Source organism: Apostichopus japonicus, chromosome 6, assembly GCF_037975245.1.
Source record: "Apostichopus japonicus isolate 1M-3 chromosome 6, ASM3797524v1, whole genome shotgun sequence".
Classification (NCBI taxonomy): domain Eukaryota; kingdom Metazoa; phylum Echinodermata; class Holothuroidea; order Aspidochirotida; family Stichopodidae; genus Apostichopus; species Apostichopus japonicus.
In genome coordinates, this window is record NC_092566.1 from 3,933,944 (window position 1) to 3,950,871 (window position 16,928).

A 16,928-nucleotide genomic window follows, 5' to 3' on the forward strand; every position below is an offset into this window, starting at 1 on the left:
AGTGCAAAGATGTATAGTAGTTTTTTTTTTATGCAGGAACCATAGAATTTTAATAGTGAGAAAATTCAGACACTTCAAACTGCTCCACCAGAGTTTTATGCAAAATTTTATTCCCTGGTACAGTGAACTATTCAGGTTATTTGGGTGGGTTTTCTTTGCAGCCAATTTTTTATTCAAAAGCTAGCAAACAACTGGTAAATTATATTTAAAAATATATGGATTTAAAGGAATAACGAAGGCAGGGATCAAAGACAATTTATATTGGAAATTATATATGGAAATTCAAATGTATTACGTAATCAATAGTGGATTACTGTGTACTGCGGTGAGGCCGTAGGAGCCAATTTTCAAAGCGAGCGTATTCTGGAAAACAGAAAGCGGTTGACTGAAAAATCAAATATTAGAGGGTTTTGAGGTTACTGAATATTATAAATTGTTTTCGATCCTTGCCTTCCTTATTCCTTTAAGTTTAGCTTTATGATGATGACAGTGAGTGTGTTGACAGGAGTTTCTTAACATATTGTGATGACAGTGACCTTATCTTGAAAAGTTCTCCAGTCATTTTGACCTCATTGGAGGGAGTTGTTACAATGATGACAGTGGATCTGACAGAGTTGTTTACCATTCAAACATATACATTATAGCTTTTAACTTCTATTTCAAGGCAAAAACTCTTCCGTAACTAATAGGTTTTTACTGGACTGACTTTACTGCCATGTGAAAAGAATGTTTTTTTACTAGCTCAGTTTTTTCAACCTGAAAGTGAGAAAAAACAAATTGTATCATTTCAGATCATGCATAATTCATTGAAGAAGTGTCTGAAATCTACCTCAAATGAGTAGAAACATAACAAACTAGAACCTAACTAATGACAGTAATCCAGATACAGTTATTTATGGTCATTGGCACTAAAATGAAATTCCCTACAAAATGTAAAACAAAAAGACCTTTTATTGAAGGCAAATGTTACCATACCCAACCATAAAATTGAAGTGTTATATGACCCAATTTAATGTTATCCAACAATATAACTTTAAAACAGAAATAACATACCAAAGGTACTGTAGCCAATCAGTACAACTTTGTACAACATAACAGGTACAGAATATTGTATGTACAGTACTAACACTTAGACTGACATGAAAACTATTGTCTTTATTGTATGTTACTAGTGTATCCTACATGTGCATTCCATTTTTTGTTTTAAATTACAAGTAAGCTACAGTACAGGAGTTGTAACACTACTCTTTCATGCCAAGATACTGCTGTTACTGACATGTCAGAGCTAACTGGGGTTGTTAGTATTTCATGAAATGGCAACTTGTTGTTATATATAGAGGCAAATAGTCTTGGCCTGGTTAGTATTCAGCTTCGTCTAGATCACACTTAAGTTTGAAAATTCTCTTGCAGTAGATGCATTGCAACAGATTAGGCCTTTTGACAACCAATTTGGAAGGCAGCCTTGGCTCTCTCATCACATCTCCACAAAACTTCCTGAATTTGCTGTTTGTCATATTTTTCCTAAGTACAGGCCAATCATAACATTTCCTCAACCGGTAGTACATAAGCAACTTTGATCTGAATCAATAGAATACTATGCAAAGAGCATCTAGAAATGAAACCCACAGCTAAGCATAACGAGAGTGATGGATCTGGTTTGAAGCAGTTTTTGCTACACAGTAGTGGGAAAGACCGGTTTTTCTGACTAATAAATAACCCCTTGTAAGGAATTTCATAAACCTTCAGGTCTAAACATGTAGTTTGGTATCAGCTGTATCTATACAAATGTACATTTTAGGCAATAATGTATGTTTCATAAGTCTAACTCTATGGGATGTATTGTGTGAAAGCCATATATCAAGCTTTTACATCATAATTCAAGTAGATAGTCTATAGTGTGGGAGATATTGCAATTTCCTAGAAATGTTTTCCGTACCAAGTTGCCAAAATGTAAATTTTGTTATTCCTTGAAATTTTGAACAATATAGTCTTGAAAAGTTCATTCATTCATGAACTTTGAACAATGTACCATGAAAAGGTCAGAAAAAATGCTCTTTGATTACTTTCATTATATAAACAGTATGTTTTGTTACCTATTGACAAGTGTTCATGTCCAGACTACTACATGAAAGAGATGCGTTACCAACTATGGGACAAGCTGATTGATTCCTTAACCTGCACTCTGAAGTGAGGTCACCTAATATTACAGGAAATTATGCTCCTAGATTCTTATGGACGGGTTAGTCTGCTGATCAATTGACCAGTCAATAGTATTTGTTGTCTCTACAGTGGGGCCCCTCCATATACAATCAAAGGTTACTGTACTTGCCACTTCAGTCTGGGGTAGTTAAAGGAATATCATAAGGGTCACATATGTACAAGAATGCCAAGTGGTAAAATGCAGGCTAATTTCTTTTCATCATTTTGCAGAGGAATGCTCAAATTAAATAATAAATAAATGAAAATAATGAAAAATAATTAAGAGAGAGAAAAATGGTTACAGGTGACAAATGCTTAATTTAATATAAATATAATATCCAAAATAACTTTAACTAACTGTTGTGACTGATGGTGACAATTAACAATGTTTAGCATATGTACAATATATACTATATATATGGCATGATATTTGGAGAATCCTTCAGTGCTAGAAGGTTGGAGGACACTATTGTAGCATACGCCCATTAAAAGCTCCATTGACTTACACAATAAATCACAAAAGTAATGTAGTCTCTAAGTCTAGATAGAAGGTCTTACTAGCTAACTGCTTCCCGTCACTGGATAACTGACAAGTTGGCCTTTCATGGCACCATCAATTTTCCATATTATGACCATGTAGATATTTTGCTATCAGAGCCTGAAGTTTTCTTCACTTGTAAACAAACCTCTTCACTCAGTAGTAAACAGTTTTTGTGTGCTGCTCCTGGAAGGCCTAAAGGGGTCTAAAATTGCCTCAATTGACCCAATTTTTGCATCACATGTACTTCCTTTAGTGCTCTTCAACATGCAAGCCACACAAAACCAGGTCCTGATTAATAACATATCATAATAGATGTTCTCCTACTGCATTTTGGCACTTTTCCTGAAGGAGAACATCCCGGCGGATTGATATAGACTCTCATAGGACTATGCCACCCTAAACAACAGATAAGAAATAGATCTCACTCATCTGACAATGCCTACAGGTACATTGTCTGATCTGCCTAGACATGTCTGATAGTGAAACTCAACAGAATTTCAAATTTGATTGTGGTGTGTTGGATGGCCTGGCAGTGCAATGTATGTGTACAGTACTGCTCCTTTACTGTGCTTTGTGTTGCTCATCATAAGGTTGCAATGGATCAAGCTAAACATCCTTCCTTCCATTTAATAATTCCCCACCAAGGGTACTGTAACTAGCGGGTCATTTTGATGTGTTTGATTCTAAAAAAAATTGCCACCAGAGTAAGAACTGCAGGTTGGAAAGCAAAATTGGACATAACTTGGATACATTCTTGACAGTTAACATTATCATTGAAAATCAAATTTGTTTTATTTTTATGCAGATGAGATGGAATTTCAAATGTGGGTGGTGATTTGGCAAACCTACAGCATAATCAGTACAGAGAAAGTGCATTAGGACAACTTGGAAACCTTGAGATGGGGAAAATTTGTTTTTGCCTGCGCTTTCTTTTCAAAAGAGAGAGAAATTTTTGGGATGTTGTCTTGTACACAATCACACCCTTCTCCCCCTCCTCCTTTTCTTTGGTGCCATGTGACAGAGCTTACATTATTGTGCATAATTTTCATATTTGTAAGTGCACATTGCATGGAGAATCAAGATAGCTCAATTTAGGAAAGTTGTCATGACTTTCACAAATTTCACAAAATATGTGACAGGAATTATTTCTAATTTATAAAATCTTTTAAGGTTAGCATAGTTCGCATGTTTCTTTTGTCCTTGCAAGTAGCAAAACTGGTACCGGCGATATAAAAATCAACTCCAAAATACAGAAGTGCTCATGGTCTATGGTAGAAATTCATTACACTAACGATAAACCAAACATCGATAGATCTGAAGAGCTTTGCTCTGTTGATGAAGTGTTCAAGAGTTCTGTGGACTGCTTGAACTAATTCACTTAATTTACTGGTAATATCTCAATGTACTGTATGAACTTAATTAGCTGATGCTTTCACTGTACTTAACACCCTTCACTGTGTGCATCTTGCTGTGCTTTTACGTGGTGGTGATAGTACATCTGTACTCGAAGTAGTATTTCATCTCAGTCTGTGCAAATCACTTTCTTAGCTCTAGGAGAAGAATAGGAATACATTTGGTTACCCGATTTCCTTTGCCATCGTGTAGAATTGTTGTTGACGAAAGGGCAAGTGGAAGTATATGATTTTGAAACACTGTCTGTCTCCTTAATGTGCATCACACAGGAATTTTCGAAGAAGATGGCGCCGAGAAGGCAGCCTGATCTGTATCCAAGTGCTGCAGGCTAGTTCTGGGTGTGTGACCTTAATAATTTTGGAGACTATTGAACTCGTGCATGCATGTCTGACAACAGAATTTATCCCGTCAGGCAGGAATAATTATGTAGAAAAGAAATACACTCATTGCCACGGTAAAATTACAAAATCATTGCACCAATTCTCTGTTTTTATTCAGAAGACACTGAATTTTTGTGCAAGTATGTCCAAATTGTTCTATTAATGCAGGTTGTTGTGATGTGAAGGAAGACCTGTCGTTGTGATGATCTACACTCATCCCTCACTGACATCATTGCACATAAAGAATGGTGCATAGTATATCCATTGTCTGTGTGAGGAGAAGGCATCTAACACTAGCATTAGTTCAGAGCAAGTTGGAGCTTTAACAAATTAAATTTGCTCCATTTATTGCTCAGATCAAGTAGACTTCTGATAGGTTCTTCAAAATCAAGTTGATTGCTTTGCATACTTTGGAAGAAATTGGATCCAATACTGAAATGTCCATGTTCAGGTTTGCTTCCCACTGTAGATCTGTGAATAGGTCCCGAAACTTGTCCAAAAAGCGTTCGAAAAATTGAAATGATTTCGCTCACGAAAATGTAGTGTTTCTTCCTGGCTGGTAGATTCGGAAGGAGGAGTTGGTGGGCGGTGCCTAGTGAGCGAGGGCACAGTGCTAAAATATTCCAAATGTGTAGTTAGGTAGATGGGAAAGTGCAATAGTGGAGTGGGAGACAGGTGAGTATCATCGCTCGTAAATCCCCAAACCAGTGAGTTTTGGGGATTTAACTTTGATTAGAACGAACTGCATGTTGTGCATAAGAATCTAACATTGATCTTTCGATTTTGATTTATTTTAAACCAGTATAACTATAAAATATTTATAAATAGGCGTACATCAAAAAACAGTTCTTGTTAAGATTAAACAATTGATATGGTAAATGGTAAGTGAAAGAAATAAGATTGTTAAATGGTTTAAACATAAAATGATGAAACAGTCATTACTGAAACTATAATAAAGGTTCTAAACTATCAAATTGTATAAACATTGCTGCATGGTATATGAACGAATTTCTATACAGTTGAATTCTATATTGTCATCTGGATCAGACTAATAACAAGTCCTTGTCTCTGCAGCTGAAAGTGTTTGGTATAACACATGTCCTGTCATAAATGATCTTACCTGTCATCTGTTCATTTTTGCCAGATGAACTTGTTGAATACAGATATCATAGTATGATCCATGTGTGATCTGATGATGCTTCATTTACCCCTAGTTTTGAAGTTAACCACTACAACCGAAAATGGAAGCAATTGTGATTTTCTGCTGCGGATGTTTCTAGCCTTCATTTTGCAGCATTTGTATCATTATTTCGCTGTCCATGTTCAATTGTGTTGTGTCTTTTCCATATTAAAGGAATTATTATAGTCCCCAAATATTGCAAATTTGATCTATAGAACTACATTTTGTCCCCTTAACAAATTTTTATAATAATCATGTTATGTCTGAAAAAAAGAAGAGAAAACTAAACTGTTCGATTTATTCTTTTAAGTCTTTTTTCTTCATTTATTAGAAATAAATATTGACTCAGTAAACTAATCAGCCAATGACTTACATCTTAAATTGTTGTGAGAATTAAATGCAGAAGAATATCATTGTAACAAAAAACAAAGAAAGTAAAGAAAAGGAATCTGTTTTTAGATTTCATTGTAAGCACTCTCAATGCAACAGCAGCAATGTTTACTGTATGTCATATTTAAGTAACATCATTGAAAGTAAACTATGTGCCCATACAGGCAGGTATTGTATCAGCGTATGCGCCGGCTAAACACCATGGAAAACCTACCGGCTCTGTTTGCTTTTTTCATTAACAGGCTAAGTATCTATGATAACTTATCTCCTAAAGATTCTGCACTGCAGAAGATGTCAGTAGTTCCCCCGCAGATATGGGAACAATAGCACTGGCCTACAATTAGTGAACTTTGCTCATAGCAACTGTGAGAACAGACAATGGGCTTGTCTGGAACTGCCCTGCTTGTCAGTTGTTTATCAAGGTCAAACTTCAATGCTACACACACACTGCAGCATTCTCTCCTTCAATGGACTGGTTGTTACAGCAGCGTGATGATCAGTGAGCAAGTTCATTGCCAGGGCTTAGAGCGAGCCGTTACATAGCAAAATCTGCAGAATAGTTCTGCACTGTTGATGTCCTGTCTAAATTATAGAGTAGTCATGCAAAGTTGCTTGCAGAGAGGCCCAAGATGGGATAAACCAGTGAAGACTATAATAAACTTGAACTACTGTATGTTTGAAAGAATATATAGTCAGAGAAGATGTTTCATTCCTTCTCTTGTGTTATAATATAGGATTGGAAAAGGACACACGGTCTGTTGATGTTGAAAGTGGCACATTACCTTATCTGCTAGGTATAAGTTACTTCCCAGTCTCAGTCAAGTTTGACATTAATGTGAAAGATCAAGAAAGGTACATGTAAGTTTATGCTCCTACCATCTCTAAAATGTGTTCAGCAATGGAGTATTATCATTAGGATAACATACTGTACATGGTATTGATTCTATGGGTGATGGAGGGGGCAGGCCTGGGAGGGGGCCAGGGAAAGGCGGGGTGGGGTTTAATGTAACCGAAGGACTTTTACTTGAAGCCATTCACAGGGTCAATTTGGTCAAATTACCTTCATTGTTAAACTTTTTGCAGTTTTAGTTCTGTTGTGAACAAGTGTACTACAATATTAATGATATGCCAACACTCCAATATAGTTTTAAATTCTGAAGATTTTTTGTGTGGTTTGTAGACATTGTTTTTATCAAAATGTTTTTTAAAGCATTATCCAGTTATTACTTCCCAGGAAGTTGTAGAGATTACCAATCAAATTTATGTTGCAAGTGCATTTTACTTTTGATATAGTTTTTTTTTTTTTACTATTCTCCATAATCTTCTCAAAGCATGACATTATGAAATTTCTGCAGAGAGATGGAGTTTTAATTTCATGGAAACTTATGTAGTTAAATAGTCAGCAAGTTTGCATTTGGTGTTATAGTTCTTCTGTTTGTGTAGATCTGCTAAGAAAGATTTGAAACTGGTCACTAACCCACAAAAGTCAACAATCCAATAGGTTTCCATTCCAACCGTGGTTGATAAATATCTGAAAATAATATTCTGTCTTTGTACAATCCAAGCTACATCAGTTGATACGTAGTGTGGTGTTGCATACCAAAATGCTGCACACGTTCTGTCTTCAAGTTAACAACAGTTGCAAGAACGTATCAATATAGTGAAAATCCTCTACCTACAGTATGTTGTGGATCATGTTGAACATTTAAATCTGAGAACTAGGATTATTATCAACACAAAGGTGCCTCTGTCACTCTATGTGTACATTGTACAGCATATATTAACTATAAGTCATCATGAATATTGGCATGCTGTGTAATTAATAAAACTATATTTCTATGTGAAAGTAAGTGGTCCTGACATTTTTATCCTAGCAGGATCTTCTTTAGATGCTGAATGACAAGTAACAATAACAGAAGGGACAAATACATGCACAGAATACAGACAGGTTAGTGAGCAGGGTGAACATAGATATAAGAGGATTAGTAGACAAAGGACTGAGAGAAGAAAGAAACCAACAGGGGGAAGAGGATAGGTAGGAGATAAACTGTAGAGGGACAAAGAGAGGATTAAGAGAAGAGGGTAGGGAGTAAACTAGAGAAGGACAAAGACAGGAAAGTGTGGAGAATAAAGGTGGAAGAGAGCTAGGAGACCAGGGGTGACAGAGGGAGGAACAAGGGGAGATGGAGGGGGGGGGAAGCAGAAGAAAGGTTAGTCATGTCCTTCCTGAATGTTAAGCCCATGCGGTTGAATGGTGGGAAGGTGTTGCATCTACAGTCTCTCTCTGCTGAGGCGCACTAGGTCAGGATCGCTACCTAAGCATTCAATCACCTGTAGGGACATATATTTGGGACATGAATATTTCTAAGAGGAACAATGTCTAATGTGGCAGACAATACTAGCTATGAAGAGCTTGATATGTTCTCTGGTACTGTACTCCTTTCTTAAAGCTAATTCTTTTTGGTTCCTTGCTTTAGCAAAAGGAACCTATGCAGTCAGGTTGGCGTATGTGTGTGTGTATGTGTGTGTGTGTGTGCGTCTGTGACACTTGCTTGGGTACGCTCTATCTCAATAAGGGAATGTTGGATTGAGGCCAAACTTGGACTATAGATCCGCCATATGGAGAAGGTGTGCCCTATTGTTTTTGGTGCCCACAAAGGTCACCAAAGGTCAGTTCTGGTCCAAAAACCGAAAATATTAAAACTGCAATAACTCCCAGTGCCAATGTGCGACAAGATTGATATTTTGGGACAAGTTGTGAACTGGTTAGGGGAGCATTTTCAAACTTAACGGTCATGTGATCCGAGGTCACCAAAGGTCAATTAATGATAAAAAACTAGTATTTTTGCAATAACTTGAGAACGAAATGTCTGTTAGGGTTGGGAGTTGCCTCAATGTAATCCAATTGTCGACCTGCATCTGGGTGACCCTTGACCTCTATTTGACCTCTGGTGACCTTTTCGTGTTTTGGGGATTTTTACAGTTTCGATGCTATTTTCAGATGTCAAAGGTACCTTCTGATCATAAATGTCAATAGGTTGACCCCGTGTGACCTTTATGTGCGAAGTTATATGGGGTCAAAGTTTTTCGGTCGGAGTTAGGATGGTTGTACAGACTTTTCGTTTTGTTTTTTGGAATCAGGAGATTAAACTACATCTGAAACCAAGGTCAAAAGGTCAAAGGTCACATTAGAAAAAATGTGCTTATTTTGGGAGGAAACGATCAAAAAAGAAAATGTTTGGTTTTGATGCTAGATTTGGATATCAAAGGTACCTTCCGATCAAAAATGTCAATTGGTTGACACCCGTGTGACCTTCGTGTGCGAAGTTATACAATGTCAAAGTTAATTTTCAGACATTTAATGCAACAACTCCCAATTCCAAGGTGTGGCATGGTTGATATTTTTGAACAAGTTGCAAATGGTATAGGGGAATATTTTCAAACTTAACGGTCATGTGATCCGAGGTCACCAAAGGTCAATTAATGTGAAAAAACTAGTATTTTGGGGGTAGAAAATGGGCAAAGAATAGAATGTTTGATTTTGTATAGTTTGATGCTCTAATTTAGTTCTCATCAATCAAAAATGTCAATAAGTTGACCCAAGGTGACCTTTGTATGTTAAGTTATATGAGGTCAAAGTTAATTTTCAGACATTTAGTGTAATAACTCCCAGTGCCAAGATGTTACACAGTTGATATTTTGAGACAAGTTGCAAATGGTATAGGGGAATATTTTCAAACTTAACGGTCACGTGATCCGAGGTCACCAAAGGTCAATTAATGATAAAAAACTAGTATTTTTGCGATAACTTGAGAACAAATTGTCCGTTAGGGTTGGGAGTTGCTTCAATGTAATCCAATTGTCGACCCGCATCTGGGTGACCCTTGACCTCAATTTGACCTCTGGTGACCTTTTTAGTGTTTTAGGGATTTTTACAGTTTTGATGCTATTTTCAGAAGTCAAAGGTACCTTCTGATCATAAATGTCAATGGGTTGACCCCCGTGTGACCTTCGTGTGCGAAGTTATATGAGGTCAAAGTTAATTTTCACACATTTAATGCAATAACTCCCAGTTCCAAGGTGTGACAAGGTTGATATTTTTGGAGTAGTTGCAAATGGTATAGGGGAATATTTTCAAACTTAACGGTCATGTGATACAAGGTCACCAAAGGTCAATTAATGTTAAAAAAGTAGGATTTTTGCGACACTTGAGAACAAATTGTCCGTTAGGGTTGGGAGTTGCTTCAATGTAATCCAATTGTCGACCTGCATCTGGTTGACCCTTGACCTCAATTTGACCTCTGGTGACCTTTTCGTGTTTTGTGGATTTTTACAGTTTCGATGCTATTTTCAGTTTTTAAATGTACCTTCTGATCATAAATGTCAATGGGTTGACCCCCATTTGACCTTCGTGTGCGAAGTTATTTGAGGTCAAAGTTAATTTTCACACATTTAATGCAATAACTCCCAGTGCCAAGGTGTGACAAGGTTGATTTTTTTGGACAAGTTGCAAATGGTATAGAGGAATATTTTCAAACTTAACGGTCATGTGATCCAAGGTTACCAAAGGTCAGCTAATGTTAAAAAAGTAGTATTATGGGGGAGAAAATGGGCAAAGAAAAAATGTTTGAATTTTTTACAGTCATGCTCTATTTAGGTCTCACTGATCAAAAATTTCAATTGGTTGACCTCCGGGTGACCTTTGTGTGTGAAGTTACATACAAGTTCAAAGTTAATTTTTTGACATTTAATGCAATTAAATCTCAATGCCAGGGTGTGACATGGTTGATATTTGGGACAAGTTGTGAATGGGGTGGTGGAACATTTTGAAACTTAAAGGTCATGTCATCTGAGGTCACCATTGTTATCATATCTGTTGACACGCTTGTAGGTCTCTTATATTTCTTACATTTGCGACGCCATATTTAGATCTCAAAAGTGCCTTTTGATAAAAAATCCGATCACATTTTGTGATCACAAAAGTGTTGGCTATAGTGTTGGTTACTTTATGGGAACATGTAGGACCACAATTACTTGGACTATTTCAGCCCAATCTTGCTCGATAATATTATGTGTATTGTCATATACCCCAAGCAAGGAACCACAGTGCCCTTGGGCTCTTGTTTAGGAAAGTGCTATGAGGGAAATATTTTGGACTATTTTCCACCCTAGAATATCAGTGGATGAACAGTCTGTGCAGTTGTGTCTTCCTCATTGGTGAAAGCACGCACTCCCTATTGTATTCCAGTATTGGTTGATTGTTGGTTCAAGAGAACAATGGATCATTCTGAACTGGGCCTCTGAGAAGAACAAGTAATAACCTTGGGCTTTATAATGGGGTTGGTAACAGAGCAATAAGTTTGTTACTGATTATTAAATGGTAGGTAAATCAGTTTTTTATTTGATTGAGTTACTCTGATCAGTCTCAGCAGAAAGACAAATGCCTCTGGAATAGTTGCCATATTTACAAAAGCCTTGCCTAGTCTGTAAACATAAAGTAAAGAAAGTGCTTTCTTTACTGAGTGAAAGAGAATTTCTTTTGTCAATAAGGAAACACATACAGTAGGATGGCCTACTCGTAATAACAGACCGTACATGCCAACACACAAATATACACTTACACAACCACAACCAATACAATCAAAAGAATATTTTACCCTTCTACCCTCCTACTCAGTCATACTGTATGTACTGTGACTGCAAGGTATTCCATATGTTCTTGCAACTACTAATGTTCAAGATTGTTACTTTTGTGAAGGCTCGAACTTCAAGCCACGTTGCATAGCACCTACTCCTCATAGATAACGATCCTCCTCCATTTTAGCAGTCAGTCCTTAATCCTACATACAAGACTCCACCTACCCAAATACTCCTTCTGAATTAACCATTCACAGAGTGACCTGTGTTAGTTTTCCTGGGAGTTTTCTTACCAGAAATATTGTCTGGTCTTATATTGTTGTGACCTATATTGAACCAGTCAAAATAATATGATAACACTCCATGACAGTGTACAGAGAAAGCCAAACAGCCCTATTAACTGGTAGGCCATCTAAATGACTTTATCATTGACCCTTTATGCATACATTCCATTGTTTCCCTAAGGGTCATTTCTTCAACATTGAAAAAACTTCAAGAGTTATGAGATGATGTGTTGTTAGCGTAATTGCATATCGCTAGCTGTCCCTCTTGTTCATTTCTCTAACATATCAAACATGAAGTTATAATTATAACAATGGAACCTTTAAATAAGTTCTTGACTAGATTATCAATTCCATACAGTCTCCTTAGTCATGGAAGTTTGCCTCCATAGATGCACTCAAGGTTCCACACACAGCGTTTCATTTTGGGGGTGGGGGAAGGGGAGGTTGGTAAGAGATACAGTTGGAGTGAAACAGCATTGCGTCATTCATTAATGTAAACCTTCTTTTCCTTTTCTTTTCTATTTTAGCTTGCCATCATCTCAATGTCTCAGTTTGGGGGTAGTAAAAACCCACCGTGGTCATCCTTGGGTACAGCCAACCCAGGTAAGCATGAAGAAATCTTCCATGTAGTCAGAATTGTTATCAGAATAGACAGTTTAATTGTTAATAATAATACATAATTTTGATATAGCGCCAAAAAACTATGAAATAATTGTGCTTAACATAATAACAACAATTATAACATATATGCTTTGGTGAAAAGATACGTTTTGAGAGCTGATTTGAAACCATTCACAGTATTGCACATTTTACATGTTCTGGAAGTGAGTTCCACAGGCATGGTGCACTGGATGCGATTGTTCTCAAGCTGTAAGTCTGTGTTTTTACTCTAGGGATGAGTAACATCAGTGATGAATTAGAGCGAAGTGAGCGTGTGGATGATGGTCGGAGCTGCAATAAGTTGGTGAGGGAGCTTTGTCCTACATTGTGCATACATTTGAACACCATCAGAAGTAGTTTGTAGTGATTCGTTCACTTATCGGGAGCCAGTGGAGTTCGATCGTGATAGGGTAATGTGATCAGTTGTCCAGACGTTGTAATTCTGAGGAGTGATTGTCACCAAAGCCTAATGTGAACATGTACATAAAATGTATAAATAATAGAAGCTAGCAGATAAACAATAGACAATGAGAAAATTTGGCCAAAATGATGAGAGAAAAGTAAATTTTCCCTACCAAAAAATTATCGTTTTGCATTTGTAACTTGAGGTGATTGATCTAGCCCTTTAAAGTTGTTATAATCTCTGTGGATTCTTTGTTTCTGGATATGTATTTGCATTCAGACCTTTGGCCTTCTTTAGCATATGAGCTCTGACATGGAGAGATGAGGTTGTCATATTGTTCTTCTTGGTTGTGGTTGACCTAAAGGTCATGCATTGCCCTCCCTCCTCCCTGGCTCTGGTTGAATGGGACATGGATTCTCTATAAGCTCATGGAGCTAAAATTATTGTTCAGTTCTGGTAAGAATTCAACAACTATGTTGCTATATCATACTATATCATACTGCATCCAGTTGTAAATGTTGGTTAGAACCTCTGGTGTCGTCATCAATGTTGTTTCATTGCAGTTGACACAGCTTTCCCAATCCTGAAAACAAACAGACTTGAAACCTTGAAGTTCTGACTTTTGAGCTTCATTGTTTATGTAGATGAAGAAAATATGTAAGATACTGCCAATAAAGCAGCATTTTTCATGGAATATCATTTTGTCCATGCTGTTTTTCCGTTGCAATGTGGTTCGTTCACTTAACTTTTAGTTTTCTTTCACATAGTTCTTGCCAATGACGATTAGTCATAAAATTTACATGAGCACTTCATGTAATGGTAGATTTCGAAGAAAAGAGGTATGCGTTGAAGTCGCAGTACTTAGTTCAACAGGAGGGCAATGCTAAACTGTTCACTACAGATGGAATAGAAAAATATTTAGTAGGTCTATTAGGACAGGTCAATACAATTAGCATTTCTTAAGAATACCCAATCCGGATAAGTATGTGTAGCTATGAGAATTTTGTTGTTCCTTTGGACTGACAGAGGACATCAACAAACATCCTTACATGTTTTCACTAACGAAGCAGTAACGAGCAATCTTAGCACAAAACGAAAGTGTGATCAGTCTCACCATCATATATAAGCAATATTTTGTGTACGTTTTGGATTTCAAGTTGCTATCAAAAGTCTGCAATCAAACTCAAAATCATACTCTAACAAAACTGTCCACTGTCACATACTTGATTGAAGTTGAATTTCTTGATGATTCACAAATTTGTTAGTTAATTGACAATATATAGATCTGGAAAGTGCTAAATTTTATTAATTAAGGGCTGTTAACCACCATCATCACCTTATGACTACACAAACGTCATAAGGCTGCTGCAGGAGTATTACTGCCTCTTCTGTTTTATGTGATCATCATTAGTGTTATTCCCGATAAGTTTGCCATAAATTTGTGCGCATAATTACCGACATAATTGTCGACATAATGCATTTCTTCATATGGGCTTAGTACTGGCCTTCCAAGTTATTCCTCGTTGTCAATATTAAATGTACGTCTGCTAATGAGAATCTCTCAGTTAGGGCGATGGTATGTTGGCCTTGTAGAGCTTCACTCACTTCTCAGAGCATTTCTGAACCTCGCTGACTTCCTGTACCGTTTGATTATCTCTGCATGGTTCTTGCAAGCCTTACATTTATTGAAATTGACTGTACATAATAGTATGTACATACAGACAGTGCACTTTGTCCACGAGATATTTCTAATGCGTGCAAGTAAGAGATTCATACAATAACATCTGCTTGTGATCAAGTGTAAGTCAACTGAGCTATTTAAATATGTATACAGTACTAGAGACTGAAACGCTCGTAGGAAAGAAAGTTCAGTAAGGGGGGAATAAAGAAGACAAATGAAAGAGACAAATTTGAAAGGACATGTCTACTGGATTAATAGTTCATTAATTTTTTATTAAAAAAAAAAATTAAAAAATTAAAAAAAAATATTTAGGAATGGAATGCATGCTGATTGCAATCCTTGAAAGTTGTAATTGTTTAGCAAATTTATGCTAGAAGCGGTTTGTACTCAGTTTTACCTGGCATGTGTGACGATTACTCTCCATGTCAGGTACATCAAGTTTTCTGACTTACAGTCAGTTATCAGATTGTTTCCTTTTTTTGTAGAAATTCTCCAGGTTGTTAAGGCATTAATGTAGTTTCAATTGCTTCCCTTCTGAGAATGTTATGAGAATGTCATTTATAGAGCTCTGATAGCTGTGGTAAGTCAAGTTCGCAAAACCGAGATTTGCATAATTCAGGAGGGACAAACAGATTTATAAAACAAATCAATGTCTGCACTGGTTGGTTATAGATCTACCAACAATATATATGTAAAATTGTACAGGTAGAGGAGTAATGCGGAACCGCAAGACTGGGAAGTTATGAACAGTGGAAAAGAGGAAAGAAGTTTACGACTGGAACAGGATTTAATCCAGTGACCTCTGGATTACAAATTCAGCACTCTACCAACTGAGTTATGCAGTCCATAGTTGGTGGCAATCCCCACTTTCATTCACAGCTGCAAATTTACTTTACTCCTGGCTTACCTGTCTCACCACAACATTAGCACTCTTGTTCTACCTTGTCTAGAATGAACTGGTAACCTTTTAACACTGTGTGCCCTGTATGACCGGGTAGAACAAGAGTGCTAAGGTTGTGGGGAGATGGGTAAGCTTGTCACTTGTAAATATCCAAACCAAAGTTTTGGAAATACACTGCGAAGCCATCATTTTCTAGATTCGTGGAAATGACTGCCATTGCCCATGGAAGCTGAAAGTTTCGTAGGCCTTGCTTAGTGAACCACTGAACTTGATTATCAATGTCACTTGACAGTGAAATAGTTACAAACTTCATTCTTTATTGCTTCATGTTTTGGTTAATTAGATCTTCACAGCTGTTAAGTAAAGAATTTGTACTTTGGTGAGCCATCTGTTACCCATACAGGCAGTCATAAACATTTTCTGTAATACTTACTTGACATGACATCATCTTGGTCACATGGTTAATGTATTGTTGTAAGGGGACTGGAATGGATCACTTTATTTTTGGCTTTGATGCCCAGACTCAATCTTGGTTGACTTTACTCAAAAATTATCAAAGAAGTTTGCTGGTCAAATGAAAAATTAAGATTTCATTGATGTTCAACCAGAATATGGTATTTTGGTACGTGTATCTTTAGGTTTGTTTGTTTTTGTACCGTTTCTTAGAGCGATAGTCATGACACACTTCCTGCTAGTCCGTCTAAGCTGACTACATAGAGTAGAATTTGAGATGCAATGAAAATGTTATTGTTGACAGTGTGTACAATTCTGAAATGTTTGACTTCAGTTGTTTTTCCAAAAGTTGAAGTTTAACACACAAATACATCACTTATAGCTTAGAAGGTGAGACTTTCACAATTTAGCCACAGTTTGCTAAAATATGCCTTTGTATGACATAAATAAATGTCGAAATTTTGCATTGCAATGGAAAGGTTATTGTCAACAGTGTATAGTATATGTCTGACTTCTGCCGTTTCACCTAAAGTTGAAAAGGAACAAATATATATTGCACAAATACATAACTTATAGCTCAGAGGGTATGACTTTCACAATTTTGCCCTCTTTCTAAAATATGCCAGTGCTTCAAAAATCTACTATCTAAAACAAGTTTTGACTGACATTTCCTGATTTACAACATACATCAATTACTGTTAGGTCAAGAAATCAATTCTTTGACTATAGACTTTTAACCAACTCACAATACATTTTTTTTAAGTTTCAATGTCTATTTGCAGAAATTGTCCCTGCTTTGTTTTATT

At 36.7% G+C, this 16,928-nt stretch overlaps 1 protein-coding gene across 4 annotated transcripts in view; it reads left to right on the forward strand.

Moving 5' to 3' along the window:
- LOC139968711 (cell division cycle and apoptosis regulator protein 1-like) overlaps nt 1-16,928 on the forward strand; it is a 63,170-nt gene that overhangs the window by 4,930 nt on the left and 41,312 nt on the right. For all 4 annotated transcript variants that reach the window (XM_071973013.1, XM_071973014.1, XM_071973015.1 and 1 more), the window contains exon 2: nt 12,552-12,627. In XM_071973013.1, coding sequence (XP_071829114.1) covers nt 12,552-12,627 — 76 coding nt within the window. The remainder of the gene's footprint in view (nt 1-12,551; nt 12,628-16,928) is intronic.